This window comes from Malus sylvestris, chromosome 14 (genome assembly GCF_916048215.2).
Source record: "Malus sylvestris chromosome 14, drMalSylv7.2, whole genome shotgun sequence".
In the NCBI taxonomy this organism is placed as follows: domain Eukaryota; kingdom Viridiplantae; phylum Streptophyta; class Magnoliopsida; order Rosales; family Rosaceae; genus Malus; species Malus sylvestris.
The window spans coordinates 26,182,837-26,198,734 of record NC_062273.1 but is presented as its reverse complement, the minus strand read 5'-3'; the positions used below and the strand labels follow the sequence as shown (position 1 = coordinate 26,198,734).

Here is a 15,898-nt window from a genome sequence, read left to right as displayed (position 1 = left end):
CAGTTGACCCATATCACTCATCCCTATGGTTTTAGAAAATCGAAAGGATATGGAGAATTCAACATCTACATCAAAATATATGATATGATTATCATTAAAGTTCAGAATCTAGAATTAGTTGAAGTGGTAGGTGACAAATTTTGTATGGTCAGCACGGTTCATCATCAAAATAACCGCTTATTATTAGGCGTTAAATTTTGTTGATCTCGGTAATATTAAATGTGAAAATTCTTATATGAGTAGCATTTTGTTGTACAATTGATGTGGGATGCATTCTCCAGCAGTATGATGATCAAATATGAGCATATTGTGAGGAACTTTCTGATAATTAAGATTCTAGAATCGCATAATTAAAGATTCTAGCATTAAAGGCCAATTCGAAAACGACTCTAGAAGAGTCATCGTTAGACTTATTTTTGAAAAGAAATATCTACCATGTGCTTGTACGTAAGTGAGTGATTCCATGAACTCACAAAAATGATTTTGCCCTCCTAAAATCATTTTCCTAACGGATGTACGTAAGTGATTGATTCCATGAACTCACAAAAATGATTTTGCCCTCCTAAAATCATTTTCCTAACGGATCCTGAAAGTATCTTATATGTAACTACTAACAAACATATAGGATATGCACCAAATTTTTAAACTAAATTTTCAAATAAAATGATATGTCACTAATATAAAATAAGTACTTTAATCAACATTTAAGTAATAATCTAATCATCAACGTCCAAATTAATTGTTTTACAAAATTTGGTTTAAATATTTATCCCACTGCTTTTCTATTCTTATAATATTAGACTTTGTTGAAAGAAACAATTTTCTTTCTAATATTTCCAATTAAACGAATAGAAGAGAATCGGATCGGAAACAAGCTCTCCAATTCCAATGAAAATTTTTGTGGTTTTAAGTCACTTAGTATTACAATATATAGTATTCTTCTTCATTGTAAGTGAGAAGTCTTTAGTTCGAATCTTGTAATTGCGAGTTTGCAGCCAATTTATTCCTTCAGCCACTTAGTATAAATATATTGTTGAATAAAAAAAATTTATGAAGTGCCAATTTAGTCCATGAACTATCACCTCCGTGAAAATTAGGTCCCTAAATTATTTTTTTTAGTAAAATAGGTCTCTAAATTCGTTACAAATTGCTAATTTCATCCCTACTATTATAATCAAAGCTATTTTATCCAATTTTTCAACTTAAGTCTTTTGACACACTTTAGAGTGCAATATCATCATTTTCTCGCCTATATGCCCTTAACATTTCATACAGGTTGCGAATTTAATGTATAATTTACGCTCTAAAGGCAACTCAATGCACTATTTCTTTATGATAAAATTACCAATCTACCCTCTAATGTGTATCACATGCAAGTAACGTGACTTAAATTGACGGAAAATTGAATATAGTAGTTCGAATATAATATTATGGATGTGATTGGTAGATTTTTATAATTCAATGACTGATTTTTCTGGAAAAAAAAATAGTTTAGGGACCTAATTTTCACTCAGACTCGGGTGATAATTCATGTAAGATCCCACATCGCCCAGGGGAGTGATCCTTAAATGTATATTCACATCCCTACCTAGCACGAGACCTTTTGGGAGCTCACTGGCTTCGGGTTCCATCGGAACTTCGAAGTTAAGCGAGTTCGCGCGAGAGCATTCCCAGGATGGGTGACCCACTGGGAAGTTCTCGTGTGAGTTCCTAGAAACAAAATCGTGAGGGCGTAGTCGGGGCCCAAAGCGGACAATATCGTGATACGGTGGTGGAGCAGGCCCAGGAGGTGATCCGCCCCGGGCCAGGATGTGACAATTGTTATCAGAGCCTAACCCTGGTCTCATGTGTGCCGACGAGGACATCGGGCCCCTAAGGGGGGTGGATTGTAAGATCCCACATCGTCCAGGGGAGTGATCCTTAAATGTATATTCTCATCCCTACCTAGCACGATGCTTTTTGAGAGCTCACTGGCTTCGGGTTCCATCGGAACTCCGAAGATAAGCGAGTTCGCGCGAGAGCATTCCCAGGATGGGTGACCCACTGGGAAGTTCTCGTGTGAGTTCCCAGAAACAAAACCATGAGGGCGTAGTCGGGGCCCAAAGCGAATAATATCGTGCTACGGTGGTGGAGCGGGCTCGGGAACTGATCCGCCCAGGGCCGGGATGTGACAATTCAGAGACTAAATGGGCAGTTCACTAGTTTCAAACTATTTTTTTCAATTAAAAAAATCTGCACAATTCCAATATTGTTTGATGTGTCCCTCTACATTCTCATCTTTATGCCTTGAATATGCTTTGCAGTCTGCACTTATGACTTATCAAATCATAATAAGCTTGAATTATTGGATAAGAGAGAAATTTGAAATTTTCGTAATCTCTAGATATAGTCAGTTTCCATCTTTATTATTTCGAAATATTCGGATTTAGAAATTTTTCAAATTGGAATTTTTTGGTTGGGATCAGAATTTTCAATTCAACATGCACGACTGCACCCCAGGAGAGATGGAGAGTCAAAAGAACAAGGAAGAAACTTTCATTTATTTTTTTTGCAGATATTTATCATGTTCAATCAACTCAAGAATTAAATAGGAGATCTGTTTGTACCCCCTTTTGCACGCACTTGGCCAATATATTCTAAGTTGTTGAATGAAAATGACATAGTTAACTATTTGTACTCGACCTGCGAGCCACGTAATAGTTTTTAGAGTCAACAAGATAATCGCCAAAAATAATGGTTTAAAGCATTGTTAGATGTTTTGCAATGAAACCAAGACATTAATTTCCATTCATGTAGTACAATTGCAGCTAGCTTCCCTTCTATTTTATTACTATCATTTGCAATTAGGGTTATAGGGTTGGAAACAAGTACAATAAATTGAAATTAGGGTTGCAGACAATTGCTTGCACCCAACAAAACAGAAGACTAGTGAAACACCAAAGTGTCACGACTACAGGGTCTAAGTACTCTTGGGGTTTCATGATCAGAGACAGTGAGTCGGTGCCTCCTGTGCCCACATCTTTGTCGAGAAATTCTAGCATACAGCCGCGGTATGCGGCAGCCTCTCATAGGGGTCGGCCCTGCCTGTAGAGGTTTGCATGTAGTGTTTTTTTTTTTTTTTTTTTTTTTAACAAACGATATTATCCACACTAAAAAAGTGAGGGGGTGAGCTAAGTCTCACAATAGGCTAGCAATAATGTAGTTCAAATTTGCCTTTGGCAAGAATCGAACCTAAGACCTTTCACTTACAAGTAAAAAAAAAATACTACTAGACTGTAGTACTAAGTGGTTGCATGCAGTGTTACACTAAAAACACACTGAAAAAATTATGAAGAAATTATCACACGAACCCGTAATTACCGTGGAAGGAATGACTAAAAATAAAAATAAGATATTGGTTTTGGGAGGTGTTTATAAAATTTCCTTCCTTTTATCATTGAAATTGTAGGAAATTCCAATGTATGCATTCATCAAAACGTAAGTAACTTTTCCTCAACTAAGCTTTCTTTTTTTCTTTTCCTAACTTTGTAGAATCTTGTTGGGTTCTACTTTTTTCCTGCAATGGTACACGATGGGGTTGAAGCCAAGGATGAGTAGAAACCATTGGAATGAGCCTTCTCCTACTACATCATCTATTTTCCTTTTTGAGGGGATTTACTATATCTTCTTAAGACGTCTATTTGACCTTGGATAATTACATTTTTGTATGCATATCATCTACAAATTTTCATTTGTTCTCCAAACTTGAATTTTTTTAGGGTAAAGTACAAAAAACTACCTCAACTATTGGTGTCACGACACTTTCATACCTCATCTTTTAAAATTGCCAATGTCATACCTCATCTTACGAATTTGTGCCAATGTCAGACCTTCGTCAGTTTTTCTGTTACTTTTTTTGTTAAATGCTGACGTGACCAGAGACAGGACCCATTTTTATTTAAAAATAATTAAATATTAAAAATTAAAAATTAAAAATTAAAAAAATTAAAAAATTAAAAATTTTAAAAAAACCCATCAACCCATGTCCCCCTCCCCAAAAACCCAGATCCCACCCAACCCTCTCTCTCTCATCTCTCTCTCTCTCTCTCTCTCTCTCGCATCTCTCTCTTCTCTCTCCCTGCAACCTACATCCCTAAAATCCCAAACCCCAAAAATTCTTCCCACTCGTACCCCCCAACCTTCCTCTCTGATCCCACCAACGACAACCCTACCTCTGTCGTTGACTCCAGCGATGACAGCCACGACCCCCAATCGCCCCCAAACCCTAACTTTAGCCACAACCTCCACAACAACATTCATTTCTCCTCCTCGCCCCCGGAGTCTGCCCTTCTGGCGATTTGCGAGAGAAAAACAATACAATAACAACAACAACAACAATCCCAATAGAAAAACTCTCTGTTTTTCCCAGAAAATTCCAAGACTTTCCGAGAAAATCAGAGGAGGCGCAAGAAACAGAGAGAGAGTTGTGATCTGAGAATGGCTCTCTTTGGTTTGAGTTTCCGATAAATGGTGTATATAGGCGGGTCGGATGAGGAGAGAGAGTGGAGGTGAAGTCCATGGCGATGGGTTCTGAGAGGGCGAAGCCTCTGCACAATTTCAACTTGTCGTGGTATTTGAAGTGGGGGAACCAGAAGCACCTGTGATGCCAGAAAGAGAGCTCTGACGCCAGCGGGAGTGGTGGGGAAGGGTCTGGGGTTAATCGGCAATCGTCGGCTCAGAGGATTGAGAGCTCGCCGGCGGTGATGACTTGGGTGGGAATGGTTTCTGGGTTTTGGGATTTTAGGGATGCAGGTTGCAAGGAGAGAGAAGAGAGAGAGAAAAGAGAGAGGCAAGAGAGAGAGAGAGGGTGGGGGAGAACTTAGAGAAAAGGATTTGGGTTTTTAGGGAGGGGGGACACGGGTTGATGGGTTTTTTTTTGGTTTTTTGTTTTTTAGTTTTTTAGTTTTTTGTTTTGGTTTTTTTTAATATTTAATTATTTTTTAAAATATTTAATTTTTTTTTTAATAAAAATGGGTCCCGTTTCTAGTCACGTCAGCATTTAACAGAAAAACTGACGGAAGTCTGACATTGGCACAAATTAGTAAGATGACGTATGACATTGTCAATTTTAAAAGATAAGGTACGAAATGTCATGACACCAATAGTTGATGTAGTTTTTTGTACTTTACCCATTTTTTTAATATAAAATTAGGTTGGTTCGTTAGAGCAATAATGTCTCCTCCTTTGTACTTGAGTTCGATCCTCCAAATCCAATCCTCATCCATCAAAATAAGGCCAATTTAACCTATCGCATGTGAAAATAACAGTTTGGCATCGCAATATTCTTTATTCAAAGTTAACCGATTTCAACAACATAAGAAGAAAAATTAAGGGATTAGATGTAGCAATAATCCAGCATTACATATAGATTGTGTATAATATTTATAGAAGTTTCTTTCGTTCAAGATTTAATTTTGAAACTAATATTCGATTTAACCATACCATATATAGATTAGCTGGTGGACTTAGAGTCACATAACGACTTGTTGGTCCAACAAATCTCAGAAAGCATATGTAAATACTGCTCAAATCGGGACAACTGCCAAAGACAGACAGGGCACTTACTCAATCTATTAATCTGGTAAAATACAAACTAGTCGTGATAGGTAGCTCGGCTACATGTGGTAGAGCTGCTCGATTAGTGTAGTTCTAGCTCAAATGAGACAAGCGTAGTGTCGGATGAGACCAAATACACTGAATCTCTTAATACAGTGAGAAATCTCTTAATATGATGAGAAGTGCTATGTGAATGACGTGGTCAAGTTTTCTTCTCCCATTATATAGTTCGTTTTGATTCCTTTTTTCTTAAAACATGAGAGCAATCATGGAAAACAATGAGAGAGATAGCCTGGAGAAGAATAAGAGAGGTTCTACAGGTGAAGAACCAATTATATACAGAGGATGGAAAGCAATGCCATTTGTCATAGGTGAGTGCAACTTTTTTCTTTCTTTTTGTTTCATGCTCTTCCCATCAGATTAATTTCCTTTTCTCTTCTGTTTAATCATGAATTTATCTTTCTTTCTTTTTTCACTTATTTGTTAGCAATCCATCTGCATAAAATTCCAGGAAATGAAACAGTTGAGAAGCTAGGAGCCATTGGGACCTTGGCCAACCTCTTGGTCTATCTTACTAGTGTATTCAACCTGAATAGAATTACAGCTGCAACTCTTATTACTATCTTCAGTGGCACCAACGTTGCAACCTTGCTCGGAGCTTTCGTTACCGACACTTATTTCGGTCGTTACAAGACGTTGGGATTTTCGTCGATCGTTTCTTTTATGGTACTTACAAAACTACCATTTGTTACTTTGATTCATTTTCGTTGTCCAACATACAAATATTAGGGAAATATGCACAAATAGACGTTAAATAGTATATTATAAACCAACGTTGAGTTCCTCTGTATTGTCTATTTAGCGTCCATCTGATTCAAGTTATATTAAACGTTTGTAGCGGTTCTATTATAGTGCATATTTTCTCAAAAATTAGGCTTTGATTAATTTCTATTTCAAGGTTTCTTACCTTTATGACTATTTGGCTCCAAATGTATCTTAACGCTCGGAGCTTTCATTACCAACACTTAATTATCTCAATCATTATAAAATGCTAAGATATTCGAATATCACTTCTTTTATGGTACTGATAAAACTATTATTTGCTACTTTGGTTCATTTTCAATGTTCAACATACGAAAATTCCAAAAACATGCACACAATTAAGCAATAAGCCTTTTCTAAACCACATTTTAGTGTCTCTTTATTGTATGTTTAACGTACATCCGATTATATATTTTATTAAAATTTGGTCACTAATTTTTTTTTTTTTGTTCATATTTCCTCGAAAAATAAGCTTTGATTCATTTCACTTCCAAAGTTTCTTACCTCATCATGACCGCTTTTAACTCATTAGCTCCAAAATGTATATTTCTTAATCCTATAATTAATGCTTTATCTAGGGACTGCTGCTGATAGATTTTACTGCAGTATTCAAGAACTTGCATCCTCCTCAGTGCAAACAAGAAGAGAGAGGAACATGTAAAGGGCCAACAGTTGGTCAAATGGCATTTTTACTAACTGGTTTTGGGATGCTAACAGTAGGAGCTGCAGGCATCAGGCCATGTAACTTGGCATTTGGGGCAGACCAATTCAAACCGAAAACGGAGTCCGGAAAACGAGGAATCAACAGCTTGTATATGTCCAGTCAAATGTAAGTTGGGGTCTAGGGTTTGGTATTCCAGCCATTTTAATGTTGACATCATGTGTTCTCTTCTTCATGGGATCAAAAATTAATGTACGTGAAAGTGAAAGCCTCCGGTAGTCCAATGGAGAGTGTAGCACAGGTGGTGGCCGTTTCCTTTGCGAAAAGGCACTTGAAAGTTAAAGTGCCGGAGCAGCCATGCCTCTCCATGTTTGTGTACATGCCTCCCAATTCAATCAACTCCAAGCTTCCTTACACAAATCAATTCAGGTAAATTAGTTTTAACTTCATTCATTTATATGCCTTCTTTGTTTATAACTTCATGCATTTTATATGCCTTCTTTGTGAAAGAAACTTATCTACACCTGGAATGACATTGTGGTGTTCTAAGTCAATCGTGCACTGTTTACTTTCCTTGGCAACGGGTGATTGGATTAAAATACAAAGTTAAAGATAATGCACATATCTGGAACATATTAAAGAACGGACGTCATGCGCATGCACAAAGAATTTCTGCATATACATACATTTTTATCATGTTCTTTGATTGCTTCGGTTTTGAGCACGCTCTTCGATTTCAAATTGGAAACTCTTTGAATCAATTCGAAGCGGCGGTTTTAGTTGGCGGTCCATAAACTTTTTGAAGTCTTTGAGTTTGACTCGAAGGATTTCAAATGTGAAATCCACAAGGTAGTATCCCAGGTGTAGGTAAGTTCTTAAGAATCTTATTTTCACTTCTCAGATGCCTTGACAAGGCAGCAATTCTTACGCCTGAAGACAAAATGAACCCGGATGGATCAGCTGCTGATCCGTGGGGACTTTTTAGCATGCAGCAAGTGGAAGAAGTGAAATGCCTGCTGAGAGTGTTGCCAATATGGGCAGCAGCCCTCGTATTCCATATTCCCATAGTCCAGCAGCAAACCTTTGTTGTCTTCCAAGCCCTTCAATCCAATCGACGCCTCGGAAAAACCAGCTTCCAAATCTACGACCGCCTTCTTGTCCGATTCCTCCAAAGGCTCAAGGGAAAAGAAGGCGGCATCACATTGCTGCAAAGAATTGGAATCGGCATTTTTCTCTCTGCGATCGCCATGCTAGTATCTGGATTTGTAGGACAATGAAGGACTATAGCGCTAACAAAACCAATTCCAGGAATCCAGACAAGGGGTGACATTTCATCCATGTCCGGCTTTTGGCTGGTCCCTCAGCTCACACTAACCGGGCTTGCTGAAGCGTTCACCTCCGTTGGCCAAGTCGAGTTCTACTACAAGCAATTCCCGGAAAACATGAGAAGCATTGGAGGGTCTATCTACTTTTGTGGACTGGCTGGTTCTAGTTACTTGAGTAGTGCGTTAATCGTCATAGTTCACCGGACTACTGAGAGGGCTGAGACCGGGAATTGGCTGCCGGAAGATCTCAACAAGGGGAAGCTGGATCACTACTATTACTTGATTGCTGCTCTTGGAGCCATTAGTTTGGGATAATTTTTAGTGTGTGCAAAGTGGTACAAGTACAAAGGTGATGGGGACAACAATGCCCTTCCAGTTGAAGTAGTGCAGAAATCACATGAACATGAGATTTGATGCAAACCTAGATGAGAATGTCTATTTCTACCAGATTTCTTAATTACATAAGTGAACAATAAAACCATCGTCAATTTTATAATAGCACATTTACTTACTTAAAATGAGTACCAAAAGAATCGAAATTATTCTAATTCACGACTTCATGGTGTTTTCCAACACATGTAGTCAAAAAACATGTGCAGTCCACATTACAATCCTTCATCTAATATGTGCATAACTAGGATTGATTATACTATAGTTGATATGTTACTCGATAATTTTTACTATGATTGACTTTTCCTTATTCCAGGTAAGTAAACAAGCTCTTGATGCATTTCAAGAGACCGATTTGTGTTAACCTAATCATAAAACCTGGGTAGAACAAACCACAAAGCTAGGTAACTTGTGGGGCTACCGAAACATCGAATGAACGGTTCTGATCAATGGAGAAAAGTTTATTTCCGTCCTCTCTTAATCGCAAGGAAGAGGGTTAGAGTGTAGAAAAAGGAAGATAACAGCTGACTGCACCACTCATTTTACATGCCAAAAACCGAAAAGCAGAGTAGCAAATTTAAAACGACTGTCTACTACGAGGTTACTCACAACATGCCGAGTACACGTCTTTACTCTCAGCACACAATCATCTTATACAGTATATAAATAGGTAAATACATTCTATCTGTCTTAAACTGTGTATGATTGCTGAATTGTGTCGATGTCGAGCCCCTTCAATCTCACCACGGATTCTACGTGACCTTTCAGTGTAGTGAGTTCCCTCAACCTACAAGAAGGCAGGAGTCTCGGTTAGAGAACCAACGCAACATGAAGAGACTAAAATCTCAAGCTGAAAAGAAAGTTTGCGGCTCACCTTGCAATCTCAGCTCTTCTTTTGGCCTCTTCGGCGATCTGATTGAGTTCTGTGAAATGTGTTCGTTCTGTAAACATCTTGGTGTCCGGTGGCTGCAACCCGTGCAATGTCCTTTGTGCATGTGCCCATTGAAGCTCACGTTGTTCCTTTCCAAAGTCCTTTTGCCTTGTGAAAGCAACCTAGAAAACAAAAAACAAAAAACAAAGAACCCCTCAATAAACAGTTTAACAAGAAACTCCCTGATCAAGTAATACTGGGTAAGCAATCCAGTGTCAATAACGTACCCTCTGTTCAATCAGTAGATCCCACGCCTTCCCGCTCAGAGCATAACGTATCATGAATTTTATGATATCCAGAGGGATATATGTGACGATATTATAAAGCCATATCACCCCGGCCCAACCCCAACCGATCCCCTCAATGGCAGCAAAACTCCAATTTGCATAGACTGCAATCAAGGTGGCTATCTGCTCAAAATAGAAGGTAAGAAATTCAGTTTCCCCTCAAAATCAATCAAAATGAAAATAAATCGAGATCGGGAAAAGTGGCTCACCAGCTGAGCTATTATAAAAGCCACCATAAGCAACAATCCAGGTCGCTCAATAAACGACCAACTTCGAGACCGTGTAACAAATATGAGGGCCTGGCTAATAATGCTCACTTGTAGATATATAGCAGAGGCAAGCTTCCGAAAGTCATCATTAGCTGTTTTCTCAAGGGTTGATACCCCAAATGTTCTCTGAAACAATTAGTGGCTGGATATTAATTAACCACTAACAAGAGATGGCAAGTAGCAGCAGAATAAGCAAATTAGCCCCACGAATGCACATTTTATGACTACAAGAGATACATCAGCAACAATCAGAGCATTTTATGCTCAAACAAGACAGAATCTTACTGGGAAGAAGTCTGTTTTGTATGCTGCCCAAAAGAATATCACAGTCATTATTGCCAAGTAGCCTCCGAGCACAATTCCAGTTGCAAAAATCTCGGCCAGCTTCCAGCTATCTGGCAGAGGAGACGGTTTAACTCTGTCCTTTGATATTGTCATGATCGTACCTAAAAGGTCATTCTGTTAGTAAATTCTGCGGAAGAAAACACTTATCGGCTACAGAAGAGTGCATGTGCTTTCAGCAACAACATTGACCAAATATCAATAAAAGATAGTGCTAACGAGAGACAAAATAGGACTCAACTAAAACAAAAATTATACAAATGCGTACACACAGAGGGAGAGAAGGAGAGGGAGAGAGAGAGAGAGAGATTTTGAACAGGGAAAAGAAAGAACAAACCATCATTGAGGATCGCAATAATAAGCACCATGAAAGGCGGAAAGTCAAACTTCCATAGGAGAGCCAGCAACATGAAACCAAGCTGTCATGAAAAAGAATAAGAAAAGTGAGGCCATACTATTGAATGCTCTAAAAGAAATTTAATTCAAAATTTTATGAAAGATGCCATCTACATGAATCAAACGATTCAAAACAAAGAACCTTAACTTACCACAATACGAATTGTGATGGAAACAGCATATATCTGCCAACCATAAACAAGAATTTGTTACTTAGTTCACTGCTGAGGTGGACAATGACTCTTTATCACAAGAATAATATGCCACTTTAGAAGCTTACTGTGTAATTTTTCATCCTCTGGAAGATTGCCCGACTGGTCAAAACAGCACTAATGATGACGCTAAGGCCAGGTTCAGTAAGCACAATATCAGAAGCACTGCGAGCAGCATCTGTTGCATCAGCAACAGCTATACCAATATCAGCTTTTTTGAGGGCAGGAGCATCATTGACTCCATCACCGGTCATTCCGCAGATATGTTTCCTAGCTTGCAAGCGTTTCACAATCTCGTATTTATGCTCTGTACCAAAACAAAATTAACCCAGTCACTCTAAGTTGGATAATTGAAACCATGTTCTAGCAGCCAATAGTAAAATCTGAAAACTTTTTCTCAAGCATATGCTATGGTACGTGTGTGAGATTTCCCCAACAATGGGGAGGGAAGAGCATACCTGGGAAAACCCCAGCAAAGCCATCAGCTTTTTCTATCAGCTCGTCAATCGGTAAAGCAATAATTGACTCATCCTTGTCCTGTCCTAGCAAAGCAGATGAAGGGTACATATTGGTTCCCATCCCCAAGCGACGTCCAGTTTCCTTTCCAATCGCCAGTTGATCCCCTGACAAAATACAACTTTGAGCAAGACGGCAACATAAACAAAGAACTAAATATCATCACTTTTACTATTGAACTCAGAGGTAGGGTGGCAGGAAACACAACTAATTACGTACTTGCAGTATAAGAGACTCCAACTAATAACATTATTAATGAAAAATAACAGAACAAACTTCTACCCATTTCTTTAAACACCTATGTCTCTTAAACAACACAAACACATTAAACTGTTAATACACCAGCTTCACCATAACCACATATCAAGTAAAGTGTGCACATGCTGCAGCATCCATGACATATCACCCCAAGGATGGTCCAACATTACGCAGAATATCAAGGCATAACTAAATCAGGACCAAAGTATGTTAACTGAAAAGTGAAAACAACGACTTGGATTGCTCATGATTTGTCAAAGATTCAGCAAAGATTTATTAATGCTTCTTCAAATATCCAACGAGAAGAAACAATACTAATTTAACCTACTATAAAGAAACATACCAGTAATCATCTTCACGTTCACTCCAAGATTTAACGCCCTCCTTATTGTCTCTGCACTGTCATGTCTAGGTGGGTCAAAGAGTGGCATTACACCAACAAATTGCCACGGGGCTCCAGCACTCTCCTTCCTTCCTTCTGGAACTTCCTGCATAAAACAAATGAAATGACTTTAAATAAGAATAAAATTTTAAACTACAACATAAGCCCAAGATAAAGATTAGAGATTCAGTTACCTGGTATGCTACAGCAAGAGATCGTAAACCTCGCTCAGCAAACTTATCAATAACAGCATGAACTCTGCGCTCGATGTCTGACTTATTGCGTGCAAGATTCAAAATCTAAAAAAAAAAGCACCTGGGATTTAGTATTTAATCTTGAAAACAAAGGGAGGACAACGACATAAAGTGGAAGGCAATTTACCTGCTCTGGTGCACCTTTGCTAACTCTATGCATTTTACCATCACGATCTAGATAAGTCAATGCAGTTCGTTTATCAGTAGGATTGAAAGGAAGGAAGTGTATTTCTTGAATTCCAGCACGTGCCTTTGCACAAAAATCAAAAGAAATGGGATTTTTAAAAGATAATAACGCATGTATGACACATATATTTCAGAAACTACTCAACTTCAAAATATGTAGTAAAACACGCCTAAAGAACTTCAGAGCTATGTTTGGAAACGGGCATAATCCAATATAAAAATGAAATCACCTCCTTAGGATCAGCAAGCATCCCAACTATAGCAGTATCTATTGCATCTTGATTCTCCAGCCTGGAGGCTCGAGCTGCCATCAACACAACAGTATCTGGATCCACTCCTTTTGCAAAAACCTACAAGTTTAAAGGTCAATCACGCATTTAAACAAGGATTTTTTCGTAGAGGAAAAAAAATATTTTATAACAAATAAGCAACCTCGATAAGATTTTTGTCAACAGTAAGCTTATTCAATGTCAGAGTTCCAGTCTTATCACTGCAAAGAACATCCATGCCTGCCATCTCTTCAATTGCTGTCATTCTCTTTGTAATAGCTCCCTGCAATCATTATTAACAAAACTAATCACGTTCCAAAACACCTTATACCACATAGTGCTGTAGCATTACAAGGAATCAAGCCAACCTGCTGTGATAATCTATGAGACCCAATAGCCATTGTCACAGACAGAACTGTCGGCATGGCAATTGGAATTCCACCAATGAGAAGCACAAGAAGGTTATCAATTCCAGGACGATATTTTCGGTCTTGAATCGGGTACATGACAATTATCTCTATTACCATCCCCACAGCAATGGAACATATGCAGAAATTCCCAATTGCAGTCAAGACCTAAAAAAATGAAATGAAATCAGAATCAATAAAGTCACAGCCCACAAAGCCCAAAATAAAAGAAAGCCAAAAAAAAACTAGTCTCCCTGCCTTTTGGAAATGGCCCACTTGATTCGTGCTATCAACAAGGTGAGCAGCTTTTCCAAAGAAGGTATGGACACCGGTGGCAATGACCACTGCATCAATCTCTCCTTGTTTGCAAGTAGAACCAGAATACACACCATCCCCAGGGCTTTTCGTCACGGCAAGGGATTCACCTGTAAGTGCAGACTGCAAGCCCAAATTGGAAACTTCAGAAACAGCCAAATTTTTCCAAGACTCGCCATTACATATTATTGCCAACTTCAACATGATAAACAAGACAGCTATAATTGCAGATCAAACCTGGTCAATTTTCAAAGGATCCCCTTCAAGTAGACGAGCATCAGCTGGAACAATGTCACCAAGCTTAATACTAATTATATCACCAGGAACTAGAACCGAAGCATCTTGTTCATTCCACCTTCCATCTCGAAGGACCTTTCAAACATTTCTTTTTGTCAGAAATGAAACCGGCAAAGATATTGAAACATATATCACAATAGAAAACTAATAGTTGTGCGCGCACGATCACATAAGATTGCACTGCATCCAGAATAGATACTATACTAAGGTGAAATTTACGGATTACTCAATTCCATAATATAAAAAGTACTCCTACAACCTTAATAGAAACTAAAGACAAGAAGTTTCCAATCTGATACCTTGGCTTTGGGAGCCAAACGAGCCATGAGTGCTGCTGCAGCATTACCGGCATTGTTTTCCTCAATGAAACTGATAGTGGAATTGATGACGAGCAGAGTCATAATACCCACAAAATCTTGCCAATCCGGTGGCTTACCCTGCACACAGAAAATCATGGTACAAATCAACTAAAAGATAAGAACACAAAAGCACAAGCAGCGTCAAAGAAATAACAACAGCGACCGAAAGAGCCAAGCGGTTACCCCTCCATTTGCAAGAGCAATGGCCATTATGGCAGCAGCTTCCATAACCCATGAGAGAGGATTCCACATAAAACCCAAAAACTTCAAAAATTTGCTCTCCTGAAAGTTTGAAACAGACCCAGAACATGGAACTGTGTGAGCATAGAAGGGTAAGCTTCAAAAATACAAAATAATAAGAAAAAAGGGCTGTAAGCATGAAAAACAAACCTGCTTTTCTTCAAGCTTGTTGTGTCCAAAAATGGTGAGTCTTTCCTCAGCAGCTTCACTGCTGAGACCCTCTTTGCTACATCTCAGATTCTCAAATACCTCTTCAATGGGTATATTTTCCTGCACTCACAGAGTTCGTATGAAAGGTAAAAACCCAGTAAACAAAACCAAAAACCCAGATAAACAAACCAAAAAAGGCTTCAAATTTCTCAGATCTATATACCAAATCAACAGTTTCCTTCAACACAGCATCCAATACTTCAGGTTTCTCCCCCATCTTTCCCTTCCTCTCCAAAACTGCCTACTCTTTACCTTATATCTCTGCAAAAAACAGTCAGAGATCAGGCGCCATTGAAAACGCACAAGAAAAAACCAACCTTTTTCTCTTGCCTTAAAAAAAAAAAGAACTTTGTTGGCCTCAAAAGAGAGAAATGAACCTTGAAAGATAGAACAAAAAGTGAGAATTTTCAGAGAAATAAAGCAATATACCCAGTTGCAAGAACTTGACTCGGATAAGAAATACGATAGGGAACCGCAAATGAGAAGGACCCTCCTTATGGCCACCAAACACGCAGGCAGGGACAGAGAAGATGAACCGCTAAAGAGAGAGCAAAGAGTGGCAGTCGGTAACAGTCACAGCCTTTTCTACCTTCTCTCTTTATTCTGTTAAATATTTAAAAAACCCCTTAAAAAACAGTCACAGCCTTCTGGACCTGCATGCGTCACCAGCTACTCAGTATTACGGTCGGGCAGTATTTCTTTTTACTTAAAAGTGAAATGTCTTATGATCGAATCTCGTACATGATGAATTTGATACCAAATTAGGCTGCATATTATGTGGTTTAGCCGAACTCCCCCTCCCTCTAGTATAAAAATATCGATATTGATTCACTTAAAAAATCTTTGAACTTTTAAACAAAACCGACCCACATCATAGTTCGAAGCACTTGTAAAATTGCAACTTTAAATACTAAACGCCCGGTTTGGATATGCTTTTAAATTACTGAAAGTGTTTTTAAACAACATGTTTTGGGA

The 15,898-nt window shown here is 38.5% G+C and overlaps 1 protein-coding gene and 1 pseudogene across 2 annotated transcripts; one reads left to right on the top strand and one right to left on the bottom strand.

The window, feature by feature from the left end:
* The first annotated feature begins 5,799 nt into the window (after positions 1-5,799).
* On the top strand, positions 5,800-9,003 carry LOC126599485 (protein NRT1/ PTR FAMILY 2.11-like; annotated as a pseudogene).
* Positions 9,004-9,233: 230 nt separating this feature from the next.
* Positions 9,234-15,514, bottom strand: LOC126599484 (ATPase 11, plasma membrane-type-like). 2 transcript variants are annotated; one of them, XM_050265871.1, is made up of 22 exons: positions 15,301-15,514; positions 15,087-15,184; positions 14,864-14,983; positions 14,657-14,755; positions 14,414-14,551; positions 14,055-14,189; positions 13,761-13,940; positions 13,464-13,670; positions 13,259-13,378; positions 13,057-13,176; positions 12,768-12,890; positions 12,581-12,685; positions 12,348-12,492; positions 11,689-11,853; positions 11,299-11,537; positions 11,171-11,203; positions 10,960-11,041; positions 10,566-10,726; positions 10,221-10,406; positions 9,952-10,134; positions 9,668-9,846; positions 9,234-9,580 (listed from the first exon to the last, which is right to left on the bottom strand). In XM_050265871.1, the coding sequence occupies exons 2-22, from the start codon at positions 15,138-15,140 to the stop codon at positions 9,484-9,486; spliced, it is 2,871 nt and encodes a 956-aa protein (XP_050121828.1). In that variant the 5' UTR covers positions 15,141-15,184; positions 15,301-15,514; the 3' UTR covers positions 9,234-9,483. The 2 variants fall into 2 exon arrangements, with proteins under 2 accessions (XP_050121828.1, XP_050121827.1); XM_050265870.1 differs by having other exon boundaries at positions 15,353-15,514.
* Positions 15,515-15,898: the final 384 nt, after the last annotated feature.

What these genes read in the sequence shown, in the direction of transcription:
- LOC126599484 (XM_050265871.1), bottom strand. Translation starts at nt 15,140, where the DNA reads ATGGGGGAGAAACCTGAAGTATTGGATGCTGTGTTGAAGGAAACTGTT. An exon ending in ATCCTTTGAAAATTGACCAG is followed by an intron (nt 13,941 to 14,054) that starts GTTTGATCTGCA and finishes TTGGGCTTGCAG; the next exon opens with TCTGCACTTACAGGTGAATC. An exon ending in AAGTGGGCCATTTCCAAAAG is followed by an intron (nt 13,671 to 13,760) that starts GCAGGGAGACTA and finishes TCATTTTTTTAG; the next exon opens with GTCTTGACTGCAATTGGGAA.